At 35.4% G+C, this 20418-nt stretch overlaps 1 protein-coding gene across 1 annotated transcript in view; it reads right to left on the bottom strand.

The window, feature by feature from the left end:
* Nucleotides 1-18873, bottom strand: part of LOC136040331 (eukaryotic elongation factor 2 kinase-like) — a gene marked incomplete in the record, with an annotated part of 89486 nt that extends 70613 nt beyond the window's left edge. The window contains 1 exon segment of the mRNA XM_065724572.1: nucleotides 18580-18873. Coding sequence (XP_065580644.1) covers nucleotides 18580-18695 — 116 coding nt within the window.
* Nucleotides 18874-20418: the final 1545 nt, after the last annotated feature.

Raw genomic sequence — 20418 nt, 5'->3', positions numbered from 1 at the left:
CGTGTTAAAAATTTAACTCAATTTTTAATGAACAAGACGTCCAGATACAATTATGCAGTTTTAGAAGTTTGAGGGCACCAAATTTGAAAAAAGGAAATGCGTGAGAAAAATAAGCAGAATTAATTGGCAGTACACTGGGTAAAAAAAAAAATCAAAAAAGTGATTGAAGGAATAAGATTATATAAGAATAGAGCCATATCATCTGGTTACCAAATAGGAATTGGAAAAAAAGTGTATACACCGTCGAATAGCTAAAAATCTAAACTACACGTTAATAAGGGCCATGTTCAGGATTCTTTGGAGGGAGAGGTTAAAAGAGGATGAAGGTGGGGGAAAAAAATCAAAACGCGTGAACAATTTGTATGGCTCAAATCGTTTATCCCTCCCTCCCCCGCACGGGAATTTCTCCCGCGGAAAATACCTCTCCGGAAAATACCCCGTGGAAAAAAGAAACCACGGAAAATCCTCCAGGTAAATATCCCCCATGGAAAATAAGGCTTTCTAAGTTTGAGAATTTTATTTGAGTTTCGTGTTTTTGTTTTCGGTTGGGGAAAGGGATGTTGGCATTTGTGATTTATACGCCACTAACTCAAGATTACACTGTGTAAAACTCAAGAACAAATCGGTTTCTTCGTTCGTTTATTTCAGCTTAAAATGAGACAAGGCAAAGACAAGTGTCAAAATAGATGGGAAATATACATTAGTAGTAACAGAGTTCCAGTTTTGAGCCAAGCCCTGTCCCTTCGAATCCCGGTCCCGCCACCTTTTTTCTTCAAGACGTAAGTGCATGTTACGTCATAGGGAATATTTTCCAAGAGATGCAGGTGCATGTTACGTAATAGGGAATGTTTTCTAAGAGATGCAGGTGTTAATTAGGAAATAGGGAATGTTTTCTAAGTGTCTGTTGCATAATAGGGAGGGTTTACTTTGGTTCTTATGTAATAAGTTTTGGGATGTTACATAATAGGATTTATTAGGGTCCGTTAGTCACGTGTGGAAGTCCCAGTTGTAAGTGAGGGGGACACAAACGTGGGTGTTACGTAATAACGGTGTACACGTGGGATGTGACACAACCTTGCGTGATTTGATAGATATATTGGGAGTGAGGTAATCTTACGTAACTTAGTAGATTTATTGGGAATGATGAAATGGCAGCCCACACTTGGATGTTACGTAATGACGATGTACACGTGGGATGCTATATAATATTTTAAGAGGTTTCATTTTCTTGCAATGTGCTTTTCTTTTTTTCTCAGAGAACATTTATTAACTAAATATTTTTTATCCACATACTGACTCGAAAGGGCCCTCAATTAAATGGAGCGCTAACCAGCTGGACTATGAAAATATTTCTATTGTTTTGTTTCGGCTAATACGTTCAACTTGATAACCTATTGCACCCTAGGAAAATCCCCTGTTCACTCAAACTAGAGTGATTAAATGAATTCTGTGTTCCCATGTGACTACAATAATTGACACGCAGAGGGGGGAATCGATCACTGGAAATGGCTTACATTTGAAGTACACCTACTTGTTAAGTAATGCTGTAGAGGATGTTATCAGATAATATTGGAGGCTTGTTCTTAGCGCATTTTAGTCATTTACTCTATTGGAACTTGAAGGTGCTATCAGAGATAAAATAAAAGCGAGAGTACCCTTATGCCTAAAATATGGTACACTTTCATATATGATCAAGTCATTCTTTTTCCTCTTTACCCCACAGATTTACCATATATTTTGGAGCCAATCTTGAACGTGTAAACCTATGTTTTTGATAAAATTATTATTTAAATCCAATGGTTCATGTTTTGCAAGCCAGCCTCAATGTGATATACCGTCGCACTTCTCACCATCATGCCACACTATTACTGACCATCTGGCACCCTCTAGCGCCCTTCTTCATTCCTAAGACATTTCTAGATCTTTTCTTGCTAAAAATCATGCATTAAATCCAGTAGTTCACGTTTTTTGCAAGCCATCCTAAACATGATACACCATCTCAATTCACGCCATTGTGCCAAACTATGACTGCCCATCATTAATTAAAAATCATGAATTAAATCAATTGGTTCACGTTTCCGCAAGCCAACCCTCCATGATACACCATGTCAATGCATACTCCCATATCACACTATTACCGTCCCTCTGGCACCCTCTAGCCTCCCTCATCATTCCTAAGACATTTTTCAGATGTTTTCTTGTTACAAATCATGTTTTATATCCATTGGTTCATGTTTACGCAGCCCACTCTTCATGATACATCATCTCAATTTACGCCACCGTGCCACACTATGACTGGTCCTCTGGCACACTATGTCCCCCCTCGACATTCTTAAGACAATTTCCAGATATTTTCTTGATAAAATTGTGATTTAAATCCATTTCTTGTGACATTAATTCTCGCTTAAAATCCATTTCTTGTGAAAGACATTTTCTTGTGAAAAATCATCCATTAAATCTATTGATTCATGTTTTTGCAAGCCAACCTCCGTGATACATCACTTCATTTCATGCAACCATGTCATACTATGATAGCCATTTAACTACCATTTTAAACGTCTTTTATCAAACAGTTCGTGGTAACGAACTGTAGTAAGGAGCGACCCGGCTCAATAGTAACCAAAACTCTAAAAAATTAAATTCCTGATATCAATAGCTACATCAAAAGAATCGCATTTTAATGCTGATTTTAAATTTATAAGTTTCATCAAATTTAGTCTTACCCATCAAAAGTTACGAGCCTGAGAAAATTTGCCTTATTTAAGAAAATAGGGGGAAACACCCCCTAAAAGTCATAGAATCTTAACGAAAATCACACCATCAGATTCAGCGTATCAGAGAACCCTATTGTAGAAGCTTCAAGCTCCTATCTACAAAAATGTGGAATTTTGTATTTTTTTTGCCAGAAAACAAATCACGGGTGCGTGTTTAATTGTTTGTTTGTTTTGTTTTGTTTTTTTTTTCTCTTTTCCCCAGGGGTAATCGTATCGACCAAGTGGTCCTAGAATTTCGCAAGGCGGCTCATTCTAACGGAAATGAAAAGTTCTAGTGCCCTTTTTTAAGTGACCAAAAAAATTGGAGGGCATCTAGGCCCCCTCCCACGCTCATTTTTTCCCAAAGTCAACGGATCAAAATTTTGAGATAGCCATTTTGTTCAGCATAGTCGAAAACCATAATAACTATGTATTTGGGGATGATTTACTCCCCCACAATCCTTGGGGGAGGGGCTGCAAGTTACAAACTTTGACCAGTGTTTACATATAGTAATGGTTATTGGGAAGTGTACAGACGTTTTCAGGGGGATTTTATTTTGTTTTGGGGGTGGGTTTGAGGGGAGGGGGCTATGCTGGAGGATCTTTCCTTGGAGGGATCTGTCATGGGGGAAGAAAAATTCAAGGAAAAGGGCGCATGATTTTCTAGCATTACTATAAGAAAACAATGAAAAATAAACATGAAAGCGTTTTTTCAAATAAAAGGAAGGAGTAGCATTGAAACTCAAAACGAACAGAGATTATTACGCATATGAGGGGTTCTAAAAATACTTTAGCATAAAGAGCGAGGTATTTAGGAGGAGAAATATACCTCGCTCTTTATGCCAAAGTATTTTTAGTAATTTCAACTATTTATTCTACGGCATTTCTGATTCAGGGGTCATTCTTAAAGAATTGGGACAAAACTTACGATTTAGTGTAAAGAGCGAGGTATTAACGAGGATACAAACCCCCTTGTATACATAATAAAAATATAAGATTATGAAAGTTTGTTACGTAAGTTGCTAATTTATATGTTACGTATATTTTTTACTAATAAAAACGTTCGTTAAAAATTAAAAGTTCTAGTTGCCTTTTTAAGCAACCGAAAAATTGGTGAGCAACTAGGTCTCCTTCTCCACCCCTTATTTCTCAAAATCGTCTGATCAAAACTAAGAGAAAGCCATTTAACCAAAAAAAGAATTAATATACAAATTTCATTTTAATAATTTATGTGCGGAGAGCCAAAACCAAACATGCATTAATTCAAAAACGTTCAGAAATTAAATAAAAAAAATTAATTTTTTTAGCTGAAAGTAAGGAGCGACATTAAAACTTAAAACGAACAGAAATTACTCCGTATATAAAATGGGTTGTCCCCTCCGCAATCCCTCGCTCTTTACGCTAAAGTTTGACTCTTTGCCACAATTCTACTTTTTAAAACAATTGAAAGCTTTAGCGTAAAGAGCGAGGGATTGCGGAGGGGACAACCCATTTTATATACGGAGTAATTTCTGTTCGTTTTAAGTTTTAATGTCGCTCCTTACTTTCAGCTAAAAAAAAATAATTTTTTTTATATTTAATTTAAACTTTTATGTTTACACAATTTACAATTTACACAATTACAATTTACACAAATTATGTTCTGGTTTTGAGAAGGCGTTGGGGTTATCAGCCTTACTAATGTGAATCTTCGCGCGTTTTTTAGTTTGATTCAGCTATTTACTGTAATTTCTGTTCCTTTTGAGTTTCATCTATTTATTGATAGTGATTTGTCGTAGTTTTAAGCTTAGAACACTATTTGACTTTATTTCAGCTACTTTTTGGGTTATTGGGGGCTCTTCTAGCATGACAAAATCTATTGTAAGTATTTTTTTTATAAGCTTCTTAGGTGGTAGAACAAATGAGAGACCAAATATTATGATTTGACTAAAGTAAAACAGTTCAAAATAGGGATGAAACCTTTTAATTAACAGTGAATAGATATAAAATTATTTAACTGGATATTTCGAACACATATACAGTGTTCATCATCAGCAGTAAAACTGTTATCAGCAGTCAGCAGTAAACTCTGATGTCAGTTTTACTGCTGATGATGAACACTGTATATGTGTTCGAAATATCCAATTAAATAATTTTATATCTATTCACTGTCAATTAAAAGGTTTCATCCCTACTTTGAACTGTGTGGTCTTCGAAGTTATCTATGATTTGACTAAAGATAAATAAAGAGAAAGATCTGGTACATTCGCTTGCTTCACCAATCGTAACAAATTTTAAAACTACTTTTTTAACTACCTTTTTAACAAAATAACCAAATATTTAAATACTTTTTCTAAAAAAAAACATCTAATTTTTCACCGAGATAGTGTCTTTATTTTCGAAAAATGAAATCTGTGTTTTCACAGACTATGAACAGTAGTTTGGGTTTTAAATTACACAAAATAATGATAACAAATATTAAAAAATAAAGATGAATAAAAAATAATATTAAGTAATTGGTGTCACAAATTGTTACAATTTTGTAACTACTTTTTTAAGCTACCTTTTTAACAAATGACATATATATTTAAATAATTTTCTTAAAAAAAGCGACAAATTTTTCATGAGGAGGCGTCTTACGTTGCCAAGATGTGACATTTTCTCCGAGCGTTTGAAAGGCGAATGCGGTTACAAACAGTAAACCTGAATTTTTACTTTTTTTTAAAGAGAACATATGCCAAAAATTCTATAATCAGTACAGTCTTGTTACCTAGCTCCTGCAGAGTATTAACTGGGACTTTGAATCGGTAGCTTTCGCAAACTTTCAAGACGGCAAATAAAAATCCTTTAGAAACAGACATATTATTTGGAAAGTATCAGCATTTTTTGGAAATTGTAAAAACCTTTAGAGTTCGAGAGCAAACATACCCAAAGAACAGTCAAGTATAAGGGAATTTTTTCGGGGATAATTCAATGTGATTTTTTTAGGGGGGGGGGGGGGGGGTCGGTCCAAGAACAAACAAAATTGATTTAATAATCCGAATAAAAGTTCCCAGAAATTAAAAAAGGATCTTTTGGGATGAAGGCCACAGCCCCCCCCCCTGTGCACGTCCCTACCGATGAATGCCTGCGCATGGGCCAAATTAGAAGCTCGCCAGGGGCTAGTAAAATTCACAAGTTTTTAATTGTGGGATCAACTTGATTCCAGAAATAGATTATATGTGTACATAAAATACAGGAGCGATCAGGCCTTTAGGAGTCATCACTGTGAGAGTATCGAAAAAAAGATAAATTGCACAATTCTGAGACCATCTCGGTGCCAGAAATGATCAGTTTGTTTACATAGTTAAATGAGTCTAAAATACATATATAATACTTAAATTTTCTGTGAATATATTCTAATTAACAAAGTGTAGATGCTGACAAGGGAGTATCCCGAATTTTTATTTGGAGGATGGGAGGGGGTAGGCTAAAGAGAAAAGCTTTAAAAAACATATCAAAAATTTTGTATATTCAGTCGGACAAAAATTTCGAGAAGGGGGGGGGGTTAAACACGCCCCCCTGTATACAGCCTTGGGTGTTGATGTACTTTTTGTTGTTTGTTAATTCAGGGTCAGAATTAGGACGTATGTTAGATCTGTTCAAATAAAAATATCGTCTATTTATAGGTTTGTAAAACTGTTTATTGATTTCCCAAGGCTCTGATTCGAATTAATTGGGTCCCTTTGCCATGAGAGATGCAACTCCATATCTCGAGTTCAATGACATACGGAGACCGTTCAGACGCAGTGTTTACTTGTTGTTGGTTTTTTTCTATTAACCAAATTGGCTTCTTTAGCCACTTTCTGTACTAGCCTCTGCATATTATTATTATAGTTTTATTATTAATATTATTTATTTTTTACCCACACTATAAAAAGGTATAATACGTGGAGTAACACAAAGAAAAAACAAATACAATACAAATGAAAATAAAAATCGCATAGAAACCAATTACAGGGTAATACATAAAAAATTAAAAACACTAAAGCAAAAGAGAACAAAAACATCAAAGGAGGTAAAAATAGAAGAAAAAACCGACTCACAACTTACAGAATTCAATAAAGCAGTAATGTAAAGAAATATGGACGCAAGCTGTGTTTATTGTTGTTAATATTATTATTTAAGGTAATTATCTCTTATACCAGCCACATTCAAGTTCATGGTCTGACAGAACCGTTCTGACTGTATATACACTACATTGTAGGTATATTCTAATTAAATATTTTAGGTGGTATTTTGGGGGGGCACGATTTCCATAATTCTCTGTTATAGTTTCCGTAATTGTGTTACTAAAGTGGTTTATTTTCATCATACTTAGGTATATTTCATTAGAATTAACGTAGCTTCACTTCTTGAATGTTTAATTCCAGAGGGAATTAAACGGCTCAAAGGCCCACCCGAGCACACGCTTGAGGAGGGAGGTCCCTTCCCTACCGTTTGGAAAGGAATCACGAATACCCCTTCATGGCGTTTGCTGTTAATAATCTACCTTGAACGCCCACTCGGTCCTCTGTTTGTTTTTTAGCCAACCGCTAGAAACCTATTAGATTTTCTTCTTTAGTTAACTGCTAGATATTTTTCATTATTTTTTTTAAGATATTAAGATATTTTCTTTTAGATATTTTTAAAGTATCCGACAGCAGTTCAGAAAAATCAAAGAATTTTTGGTCCATAGTAACATATTCATATGAACATAATAGATCATCGACCTTCAATTATAAGAGTCAAGCATATGGGACTAAATCAAGGAACAGGTTTGCCACGTCATGGGAGATGGGACCAGAAAAAACAGCCTGTTCAGTTTTTCCGGGCCTTGCGACCCGAAAAACAGGTTACCACGCATGGCTAACTTTACAATGAAAATTAGCATGATAAGCATGACACATGATTTACAAAGAAAAAAATATTTTTGCAATGTAAACAATACAAAGGGATCAAAGACAATCTTATCAATGAAATAAAAATGTGCCAAGAAAGACGTAAAAGAACTGAACAATGGCGTCAGTTGGGTAGGAGGGGAGCATACATAGGTAGGGTTGGGTAGGAGGGAGCATACGTAGGTAGGGTTGGATTGGGTAGGAGGGGATTTTGACAAACACCGTATTTTCACAGATTTATTTTGTATTTTCATTGACAAAACTGAAAAAATTGCTTCCTCCTAGATTTTGAAGAATACATTTTGTTCTTTCTCACATTTCCGTGAATGACGTTACTGAGATTAAAGGACCAAGCGGCTTAGTTACGGCTCTAGGCCTGGGCAGGGGGGGCAGTTGCCCCCTCCCCCAGATTTTCTGACACTAAATTCCTTTTATTTTATATTTTTACACGCCTGTGATATACCTTGATGCCCCCCCCCAGATTGAGAGGCCTAAAACTACTACTGGTTATTCCACAGGTATTGAGAAATCTTACGCTTAGAGAGGGAATATCAGACCATGGAAAATTGGAATCAGAAAGTCCACTTTCTGTATTTTATTTCACGTTCGCTGGTGGGGGGGGGGGAGGCCTCAGACCTATCTCAGGGAGAGGGATCGACCCAAACCCTTTGCGTGAATTTATTATATGGACTGTTTATTGTTTGTGTTAGGGTATGGACTCGTCTGGCGACGCTATACTTGATCAAGATAAGCTATAAGCACATCAGATTACCCGATCACAATACGTATTTCAACAATGTACTTTAAATCCCCCCCCCCAAAAAAAAACTCCTAAAACTAAGGGTAGTGGAAAAACCGAGAAGGCATTGACTTCCCAGCACCTTATGTACAGCTCGGAATGCCATTTGTGTCATATAGTTTCCCCACGCTTGGGAGAGTCCCAAAAACACTTGACAGAGATAGGGCACGGTTGGAATGCACCTGATTTTTTAGAGAGAGCAACCCTTAGCGGAAAATGAAGACTATCTACGGGAAAAATCTCCTCATTTAAAGGTGACTCAAAAATTATAACTATTATATAGGTTTAACTTAGTAATATAAGTTTATTGCGAAAACAAATTTTCGGGGATATAGAACAAGAGCTAGAAACCCCTCCTAATACAAATACCAATGCATCGAAATGAAAAGTATATCATTGAAATTACCACTGTTAAAACCCTTGTCTGAAGAATTACCACTCCCCATCAAGGATAATCACCGTTTCTCATAGGTAGCACTTATGTATCATTTTCCATCCCAGATGAAACTGCACCGAAACAGTAGTCGCAGAATATTGGGAGATGGGTCATTTGAACTAAAACCATTTCTGTAGCCCATTTTAGGAAATAAAAAAGTAACATTATAACAGTAAAAATATAACATTATAAGTAAAATATAAAGTAAAATATAACATAAAGTAAAATATAACATTTCTTAGAAATACTAAGCCTTATATATCTTAGGAAAAGATTTTAAGAGGGATTTAAAACTTTCAGGTTCATTTAGGCTAGGGAAGGTAGGGGTGCGGGGCTTGGGAAGTTTAAATTTAGCGTTGGGGAGGGATTGAAGGGGCAAATTATTTTTATCTCCAAGCCAGACAAAAATATCGGTTCGTTCTACAAGGACCTATGAAACTTGTAATTTCTGCGTGATTTAGTAGTAAGATAAATTAAAAGACATTATTTGCTATCAGGTTGTCAAAATGGTATATCTACAATGTCTCAGGGTATTAAGTATGGAACTTTCAAGGAATGTTAAGGGAGAAAAAGTTGACGTTGAATTGTGGGGAAGTGTAATGCTAAATCAAAAATACTTTGTGCCTTCAATCAAAATACCATGCTGCAATAACCTGGGAATAGAAACTGGACCGTTGAAAATTCGAGTTCTAGTACCCTTTTCAAGAGTATAAAAGGATTGGGTAGCCATCCATGCCTTTTTTGCTATAAATATGTTTTGCACTATAAGGTCCTAGGTAACTTATAATTTACGTATGGTTAACAAGTGACATGAGTCAGAAAACACTACTTGCTACCAGGTCATCAAAGATTGGGGGGGGCATTCATGCCTTCTTTTTGCTGAAAAGAATGTTTTTGTGCTATAAACTTATAATTTGATCGCATTACAGCAAATTGGTGTTTTCTGCGATCTTGTACCACAAAACATAATTTTTACCAGGGCCAAAATGCCAGGGAATACAAATTCTAAGATATAAAATCAATTTTTCATGGCCTAAATTCCCTGAAACGGAGATTTTGAGCCCATCCTACCCTCCAATTAAAAAACAAGGAAAAAATTGAAAATAGTTGCCGTGCATCTCCTTTTTTATTTCTATTTTTTCTACCAGGGATAGGAGGTTACCGCAACATTGAAAAGATGTTCAATGCCTAATTTAACAGCTACTGCTCATTTACACATACCTTTTATAAATTTACCTTGATAACTCCATCGTAAAGTGTCATATGGCACGAAAAGAAACACTTTTGGTACCATTTCTATAGTACCAATAACAAGGATACCATTATGATCTCAATAGTCGAAAGCCCTAATCTACAGTTTTAGAATTCCCCTCTTACACTCTTTCCTTTTCAGCCTTAAGATGCATATGAATTTCTGGCGTTAGGGAAAATAAGACAGAATACAATAAGCGTGAAAGGGTTCCAAGATTTTCAAATACTTTTAGCACTTTTTTTTATTTAATTTCAAATAGTTGGTGCTATCTAAATATAAGTAAAGAGGCAACCGTGCGAATAGTAGCTAAACTCTAAAAAGGGGGAATTTTAAACACAATATACAAACAAAATTGATTATACTTCTCATGACTATCTTAAATATTAAAATACATTATGTTTAAATTCATCCATCAAATGTTATCAGGATGGAAAAAATTGGCTTTATTTCAAAAAAGGAGGACACGTCCTAAAAAGGGGGATGAACCTGATAAAAATTGCTCCATCACATTCAACATGTTCAAGAGCCCAGTACCAGAAGTTTCAGGTTCTAAATATTTCAGAACAAAATGTTTTTGTTGTTTCTCTTTTTGTCGGAGGTTGAATGCCAGAGAGGAGGGGGAAGGGGGGATTATAACAAAATTTAAGGTTTTATAATTTTTATTTAATAACAAACAAGATAGTTTCATTGCAAATGGCAAGCTGCCATTTTAATGCTGCACAACTGCAACTGTGGCCTAGGTACAAAATGCAATCATGTGAAAATTATGGGATAGCTAATGGGCTTACTACAGAAGAGGGGGCTTTAGTCCCTAGATGTATATGCAACCCATAGCAAACAAGCGATTATAATACAGAGTGCATATACAACATTACTAAGCGGCTATACAGCAATGCATAGGCGTACAACAAATATTGGGGTAACGCAAGTGGGGTAGGGGATTCCTAAAGTCTCAATAAGTGAATTTTGGGCTCAAAATTTTAAAATCTTCCTGAAATATCGTTCAGATTAATTTGGGGAGGGGATTACTCTATAGCTTTCGTTCATTTGAAATAATGTGTTGGACTAAAAGCACAATATGAAAAACTGAGGGGTGATAGCTCCCATCTTATTCTATAAATATTTCTAGAAAGATCGTATTCATGCGCTTATCTGCAAAAGAACAGAGGGGGTAGACAATCCCCCAGGAGTAATAACTGCCTTCCAAACTTCCCTATCATGTGTGATATTTTGACATTGAGACGTGAAAAATAATATTTTGGCATTTCAGAGCTCCCTTTCATTGGAAAAAAAAAATGTTAAGATCTCTTTTATGAGTGATTTTCTTTTTCGAAAGATAGTTGTGGAAAAATTAAACTTCAGCGTTAAGAATAGAAGCTGGGGGGAGGGGGTGTCTTACCTTTAGGATTAGATAGCAAAAAAATGACAAGAGATCAAATCAATAAAGAAGTTTTTTTTTGTCAGATGAAAGTAAGAAAAGACGTTAAAAATTAAGCCATTTGCACTAGGTTTTATTGTCGTTCTTTACTTTCATTTACAAAAAAAAAAACTACTTTGTCTAATTGAATATCCTTAAGGTGGAACAAGAATTCATCCCACACAACAGAAACTGCATTTATCAAAAAAGTAGTTTTATCCTAGTCAATACATTAGCGTTGATTAGTAAAGAGTAATGTGTATCCTGAATATATTTTTCTCCTTATATAGAAAACACAATCATAGAATCAAGCCCCCTGGGCAAGGGTCCCAAATTACACATTTGCCCAAATTTCGAGGTAGCTATTTTAATTAGAACCATCAAAAGGTGCACAAAATATGCATTTGGAGGCCACATGAAACATCCAGCCCCTTGGGGAAGAGTCCCAAATTGTGCATTTGCCCAATTTCGAGGTAGCTATTTTAATTAGAACCATCAAAAGGTGCACAAAATATGCATTTAAAGGCCACATGAAACATCCAGCCCCCTGGGCAAGGGTCCCAAATTATGCATTTGCCCAAATTTTGAGGTAGCTATTTTAATTAGAACCATCAAAAGGTGCACAAAATATGCATTTAAAGGCCACATGAAACATCCAGCCCCCTAAGCAAGGGTCCCAAATTATGCATTTGCCCAATTTAGAGGGAGCTATTTTAATTAGAACTATCAAAAGGTGCACAAAATATGTATGTGGAGGTCAGATGAAACATCCAGCCCCCTGGGCAAGGGTCACATATAAATGCATTTGCCCAACTTTTCACTATAGTACCTGCAAAATTTGTCAAGCTGGGAAAAAAAGGCCTTTCAGAAATGGATTTGGATTCTGAATTAGGACACATGAAAGTGTTTTAAGGCTCGAAGTTTCACCTATTTGCTCTCCCAAGACATTAACTTGAGCAGTTCTTCTGCTAAATGATATTAATGAATGGAGAAATGGATTTCCAGCCTAAATAAGTGTCTCTAGAGGGACTTTCAACTTTGACAGTACTTACAAAGTTTGAAAGGTTCTAGAAAAATGAGTCTTAACTTTGAAGACAAATTCAAACTTGGCTCACAATCAGGTTGAAATCTTGCCTTTTGTAAGGCCTAAAACCAAAGTTTTTTTTTCAAAGTCAAATTCTTACAATTATCGGTGAGTACAGGTAGGAACAAGAGCTAAGAGCTCATATGGCACTTGTGACGAGGCGAGAAGAGCTAAGAGCCAAGAGATCATATGGTATGAGCTCTAACAAAATTCTATGAATCAATAGATTGATTTAAAAAGGAAATAAGAAGCTTAATGCCGGTCAGGATTAAAATAAGAGCTCTGAGTCACGATGTCCTTCTAAATATCAAGATTCATTAAGATCCGATCACCCACTCGTAAGTTATAAATACCTAATTTTTTCTAATTTTTCCTATCCCTTTAGCCCCCAGATGGTCGAATCTGGGAAAACGACTTTATCAAGTCAAATTGTGCAGCTCCCTGACACGCCTACCAATTTTCATCGTCCTAGCACGTCCAGAAGCACCAAACTCGCCAAATCACTGAACCCCTCCCCCCAACTCCTCCAAAGAGAGAGATTCCAGTACGATTCTGTCAATCACGTATCAAGGACATTTGTTTATTCTATCCACCAGGCTTCATCCCGATTCCTTCACTCCAAGTGTTTTTCCAAGATTTGCCCCCCCCCCCCCAAGTCCCCCCAATGTCAAAAGATCTGGTCGGGATTTGAAATGAGAGCTCTGAGACATGGATTCCTTCTAAAAATCAAATTTCATTAAGATCCGATCTTCTATTCATAAGATAAAAATACCCCAATTTTCACGTTTTCCAAGAATTCCGGTTTCCCCCTCCAACTCCCCCCAATGTCACAGGATCTGGTCGGCATTTAAAATTAGAACTTTAAAGCACAAGATCCTTCTAAATATCAAATTTCATTAAGAACTGGTCACCCTTTCGTAAGTTACAAATACCTCAATTTTCAAAATTACCCCCCCCCCCCCAATTCCACCAAAGAGAGCAGATCCGGTCCGGTTATGTCAGTCACGTATATTAGATAGGTTTCTATTCTTCCCATCCAGTTTCATCCTGATCTCACCGCTTTAAGTATTTTCTAGGATTTCCGGTCCCCCAAACTGCCCCCCCCCCAATTACGCTTGATCTGGTTGAGATTTAAAATAAGAGATCTGAGTTACGAGGATTTTCTAAATATGAAGTTTCATGAAGATCCGATCACTCCTTGGTAAGTTAAAAATACGTAATTTTTTCTTATTTTTCAGAATTAGCCCCCCTCCCTCAATAGAGCAGATCCGTTCCAATTATTTAAATCATGTATGTAAGACTTCTGCTTATTTTTCCCAACAAGTTTCATCCCGATCCCTCCAATCTAAGCGTTTTCCATGATTTTAGGTTCCCCCACCCCAAACTTCCCCCAATGTCACCAATATCAAATTTCATTGAGATCCAATCACCCATTCGTATGTTAAAAATACCTCATTTTTCTAATTTTTCAGAATTAATCCCTCCCCCAACTACCCCAAAGAGAGCGGATCCGTTCCGTTTATGTCAATCATGTATGTAGGACTTGTGTTTATTTTTCCCACCAAGTTTCATCCCAATCCCTCAACTCTAAGTGTTTTCCAAGTTTTAGGTTTCCCCCTCCCAAATCCCCCCCAATGTCACCAGATCCGGTCGGGATTTAAAATAAGAGCTCTAAGACATCAAATTTCATTGAGATCCAATCACCCATTTGTAAGTTAAAAATACCTCACTTTTCTAATTTTTCAGAATTCCCCCCCCCCTAGCTACCCCAAAGAGAGCGGATCCATTCCGATTATGTCAATCATGTATCTGGAACTTGTGCTTACTTTTCCCATCAAGTTTCATCCCAATCCCCCACTCTAAGTGTTTTCCAAGATTTTAGGTTTTGCCCCTCCAACTCCCCCCAGTGTCATCAGATCCGGTCGGGATTTAAAATAAGAGCTCTGAGACACAAGATCATTCCAAACATCAAATTTCATTAAGATCCCATCACCCGCTCATAAGTTAAAAATACTTCATTTTTCCTATTTTTTCTGAATTAACCAGCCCCCCACTCCCCCCCCCCCAGATGGTCAAATCGGGAAAACGACTATTTATAATTTAATCTGGTCCGGTCCCTGATAGGCTTGCCCAATTTCATTGTCCTAGCTTACCTGGAAGTGCCTAAAGTAGCAAAACCAGGACTGACAGACCGACAGACAGACCAACAGAATTTGCTATTGCTATATGTCACTTGGTTAATACCAAGTGCCATAAAAAATAGCTCTTTTAAGCTGGGTTCTTTTATTAAATTTAAGACCTGTCTTTGCAGACTTTTAAGCCTTACAAATAGGGATTGGGATTTTTTCAAATGGGTTTAAAATGCATAATTTTTTGGTTTTCAATGGAGCTAAAGCCATCCAACTCCTATCTTGTTACAACCTTAAATGTGGATGTATATTGTTGATAAACCATTTTCTTAAAATAATCTTATTGTATCATATTTTGTTGTAACTTTTTTTAAGCAAATGCATGTGAAGAGCATTAACTTAAAATAGTTCTGTTTTGTTATGTTACAAAAAAAATAATAATAATAGCAAACAGTGTGTCAAGCATCAATACAACCTGATTTTTTTTGTCTTAATTAAGGTTCCTTTGGCCCTGAAATTGTAGCAGAGGGGTCTACATGGTTTTAAATTATAAAGCAGATGAATATTATAATTCATTGCAACATATTGTTATTACCTTTTTTATTATGAAATTTTAAAGCAGATGAGTATAAAATGGAAGTTCAAATTTTTTCTCTAAGAACCCAAATTTGTTATTATTGCTAAGGTACCCATGGCCCAGAAAGTCTCACACAGAGTAGATGAAAATAGTATTTGATGATTACCTCTATCACAACATACAGTAAAACTTGGACATTGAAAGTAGATGACCAGACTTGATTTGCAGTAATTGAAACAAAATGTCTCCACTCCATTTCTGGTATTACCTACCTTGATTGAATGTCAATGTCAAACTGTAAAATGTCAAACTCCTTGAGCACCTTAAAACCAAATCCACAATCCTCACCAAGATTCAACTCCAGCAACTTTTTCCCTCAGTCACACAAAACAAACAAGTCAGTTTTGTCTCACAAAAATCATCATTGAAGGCCCAATTCATGGTTCTTGCTGTAGTGGTTGCCTCTCCAAAGAAGTGAAAGGAAAATTTTGCACCTCCTTGCAAAATTCTGCACAGAAAGCAACTCAACCCATGGTTAGTCAGCTTAACCCACAATTTTATGACTGTCATTTCCAAGCTGATTCGACAGAAAAAAATACACATAAAATTGGAAGTTAACACTAAAGCAGTGAAGTTTAAATATTATAGTATACAGTGTATTCCTATCAATCAAACGATCATGCTTTCTTCCTTTGTTATTCATATCTATATTTTCTCTTAATTTTAGTTAAATAAATGTGTTAGAGATAACAATTCTTACTTCATGATTTCCTTACTGGCTGGATGATGCAATTTAAGGTACTTATATGCAAAATAAAAGTTGTTAATATATTCAAACTGTAGCTCCACTATACTTTGCACCTGCTCCCCCTACCATGTGCAAATATGCAGCCCAAATTATAATTTCCTATGCTGTTCCTCAGTTTCATCACTGTTGATTCAATTTACAGGTAAATAGGTTTAAACAAGTGATACTAACAGAGGAATGTAAAATAAAATGAAAATGTGTCATCTTTGAGAGTGTGTAAAGAGCTTAAAATTGAGTATGCAAGTAGGTCTAAAGCAATTACTATATTTAGATCAGGACATGATCAAAAAACTTTTAAAGAAGCATGCCAGGTCAAAGTCACAGAGCAAATTCTTTTCAAATGTGTAGTGAATCAACAGAACTTGTTAGACCAGGAAACAGTCTCTTCTACAAGTATTGAGTCACTCAAATCATTAGTTGACAAGGAATGGTGCAACAAGCCCTTGTGATTATTCTGGGACTCATCTGATCAGTCAGCATATAATCATCATTGACCCCAGCAACAACAGAAAAATCTCATCACTAGCAAGTGTAATGTAAGGTATGAAAAAAAAACCATTCAGTGGTGTATTGTGGTTCTATATTCACCTTATTCAGTAACTTAAACTGTTCTCATTTATCTTAGTGTTTCCTTCAGAACCACTAAATATTAACCTATTGGGTGCATTGTCAGAAATTCAAGAGGGCTATGATATTCAGAAATAATATAAAATAAAGAATCTAATGGTAGCATAGGCTTACTAGCCCTGGCAAGGGTACTTTCATTCCATTGAGATGATTTGGTAAATCTTTGCTGTTCATATCATTGACTCAAAAATAAAGCAAACAGACAATTCAATGCCTTTTTCATGCCCTTTCCTAATAAGAATCACTTTGGCCAAAAATGAAAATATCCCTCTCCCCTATATAGCCTACACCAATTCAAGTAAAGTTTAACTTACCTCTCATTTGTATCAGAAATAAACTCATCCAAATATCAGCAAATATAGCCTATACAGCAAATTGGTATAGGTCTACATAGAGATGAAGGTAAAAATTTATGTGTGGCAAAAGTGATTATTGTATTTGGAAAAAGCATAAAAAAGCATTGAGTGGTATGTTCACTTTATTAGTAAGTCAACAGCCTAATATGAACAGCAAAATATTTCTTTCTGTGGTGCCACTCAACTAGAATGGTATCTCAAAAAGCATTAAAATCTTTGTTAAAATTCTAGTTAATTGAATTCTTGCTATCTCGGAAAGGGTTTAGGTTTGGAAAATGAAACTTTCAGGGGTAGGTCTACAGGCTAAAGTATGTCCTGGGGTGGTATTTTAAAGTAACCACCTCCACTCCTTCTCCCTCTAGAGGGCCCCGAAATTTACCTACATGATAGGTCTATTACCTATTGAAATTTTGACAAAACAACATTTTACCTTAATTTTCAGTTACTAGTTGCTTTTATTCTGCCTTTAGTTCTGAAAATGCAATTCCTGTCAGGCCTATTTGAGTAGAATTTTGAGCCATATCAATGTTTTTTTCAAAATTTAGGAAATGTATGTGCATATCTTTGAAACAGTAAAATTTTAATTAATTGACTTCTTGCTATCTCAGAAAGGGTTTAGGTTAGGAAAATGAAACTTTCAGGGACAAATCTACAGACTAAAGTATGTCCTGGGAAGGCATTTTGGAGCAACTACCTCCACTCCTTCTCCCCCTAGAGGGTCCTGACCTTTGATGACCTTAATAAATATGTGTGTTATAAAAGTGAAACCTTGCAAAATAGATCTTCTGCTTAATTGAAGTACAACAAAATTGTTTTCAGCTTCATAACTTTGCTCAATTCCATTTTATAAGGTTTTAAAGATATGCAAATACATTTCCTAAATTTGAAAAAAAAAACATTGATATGGCTCAAGATTCTACTCAAATAACAGGAATTGCATTTTCAGAACTAAAGGCAGAGAAAAAGCAACTAGTAACTGAAAATTAAGGTAAAATGTTGTTTTATCAAAATTTCAATAGGTATAGACCTGTCATGTAGGCAAATTTCAGGGCCATCTAGAGGGAGAAGGAGTGGAGGTGGGTACTTCAAAATACCTTCCCGGGACATAATTTAGCCTGTAGATCCATCCCTGAAAGTTTCATTTTCCTAACCTAAACCCTTTCCAAGATAGCAAGAAGTCAATTAACTAGAATTTTACCAATCTATTTTGCAAGGTTTCACTTTTATAACCCACATATTTTTAAAGGTCATCAAAGGTCAAGGCCCTCTAGAGAGAGAAGAAGTGGAGGTAGTTGCTTCAAAATACCTTCCTGGGACTTACTTTAGTCTGTAGATCCATCCCTGAAAGTTTCATTTTCCTAACCTAAACCCTTTTTGAGATAGCACAAAGTCAATTAACTAGAATTTTACCAAATCTTTGAAAAAAAATATAAATAAACTCACATATAATCATCAGATTTCACTTTCAAATCATCAAGGGATATGGGCATGGGAATCACACAGTCATCTCCATCACTATCTAGTCTAGTTCTTCCTTCAGCTGCTTCGAAATGAACCATTCTGAATAATTTTGTGACTTACTATTTGTATTTAAACATGTAGATATATAAATACACATCAAAACAGTCGAGAAATACACTAATAAATATATAATAATTTAATTTAGGTATTTCCTGAATTTTCCACCTTTCTTGATGTTTAATGGTGTTGCTACTGAATATTCTCTGTTGCCATGACAAGAAGGACATACAATTTTTTCTTGGACAAAAAAAAGCCATTTCGCCGAAACGAAACAAAAACACGCCATTGCCACAGACAAAAAGCTTTTACCCCTGGTGCGTCAATCCCAACACGATTTTTTTTCTGGCAGAACGGACGTACAAGAGAATCGGATGGAGGTTCACAAAGAAACTGCGTCGCAGCGACCAACTCTAGAACAGTCAAACGGCCAAAATTAGATTTTCAATCAACTCCGTAACTTTGGTTATGATTTTTTTTTTTTAATCAGAACAACGCATGCGATTTGTCACATGGGTTGAAATTATTCAATGCATTCGACATTACAGCAAAACGGATAGTTTTGCGTAGTTTGTCGCACGATTTGTGTCATTTGTCGCATGTCGTATGATTTTGCAAGAAATCGCAGCAGTGGGAACCGGGGGTTACTACGAATGTAAATTCATCGTTGCATCAGTGCTACCCTTGAAAAAATGAGATATTCCTTCTTGTTTAAAGTGGAAGCAGTAATTCTCCTATTTAAGGTTTTCAACAATGGTTCCACGAATTGTGTACTTTTTTATTTTGCTATGAAGCCCCAAAGCTCTTTTTAAAACTTGCAAATTTGTTGTAAAAATAGCATTTTACTATTAAGGCTGATAAAAATAATCATTACAATTCCTGAATCAGCTATAAATGGAAATTCTTCCTTACCAGGCAGCTTTTGTATGAAATACTTTTAAACTTAAGGTTAATGTAGGCTGTTTTTAGCCCTTTCAAGGGCTCAAAATAGAATTTGACCCAGAATGGACTAATGAATTTGGAAAAAGCATGAAAAAGTCATGTATTTAATTTCTACCCGGTTGAATTATATGGATGTGTATATATTTACTCTCGTCTATTTTCAATTTTTTCAAGAAAATAAAATATTGAATATTGTTGTTAGCAAGCTTATTCATAGTAAAAGAAGTTCATAAGAATTACATATTTAACTTATGAAAAAATTAAAAAAAAACTAATGATTACTTATTAGTTTTGAGCCTTTAATTATTTTTTAGATATTGTTCGGCGAACGAAAATTTATCGTTTGATTAACTTTATTTTTGCATTGAACAGGTCAATACTATATTCAAACATACATCAATATTATCATAACTATCTTCAAGGCATGCCTAATACCCAATATCATTTTAAGATTACAGGATAGACTTGTTTAACATCAAGATTATACAGCTTTGTCTAATATGTTTGAAAAATTAAGCAAAAAAGTGACAAAAAACAAGGGGTTTTAATTTCAACGAACCAGTGAACAAAAAATGAAAACGAGACAATACTCTAATTATAAAAATTATCGGCCCCACATCTAGGAGCCTTTCTCAACGGAAAAAAAGTACGAGAAGAACGGAAAAATAAAAAAAAAATGTTTTTAAAAATAATCTTTTATTTATATAGTTTCTATTAATCTTTGCAAAAGTCCTACAGACGTATCTACAATTTTTTGATCAAATAAAAGATTGGATTGAGAAAATTCAATACGTGTTCGGCTACAGCTGATTTAAACGTTTC

This window comes from Artemia franciscana, chromosome 20 (assembly GCF_032884065.1).
Source record: "Artemia franciscana chromosome 20, ASM3288406v1, whole genome shotgun sequence".
NCBI lineage: Eukaryota > Metazoa > Arthropoda > Branchiopoda > Anostraca > Artemiidae > Artemia > Artemia franciscana.
The sequence above is the reverse complement of the archived record's forward strand: the minus strand, read 5'-3'. Positions and strand labels throughout refer to the sequence as shown.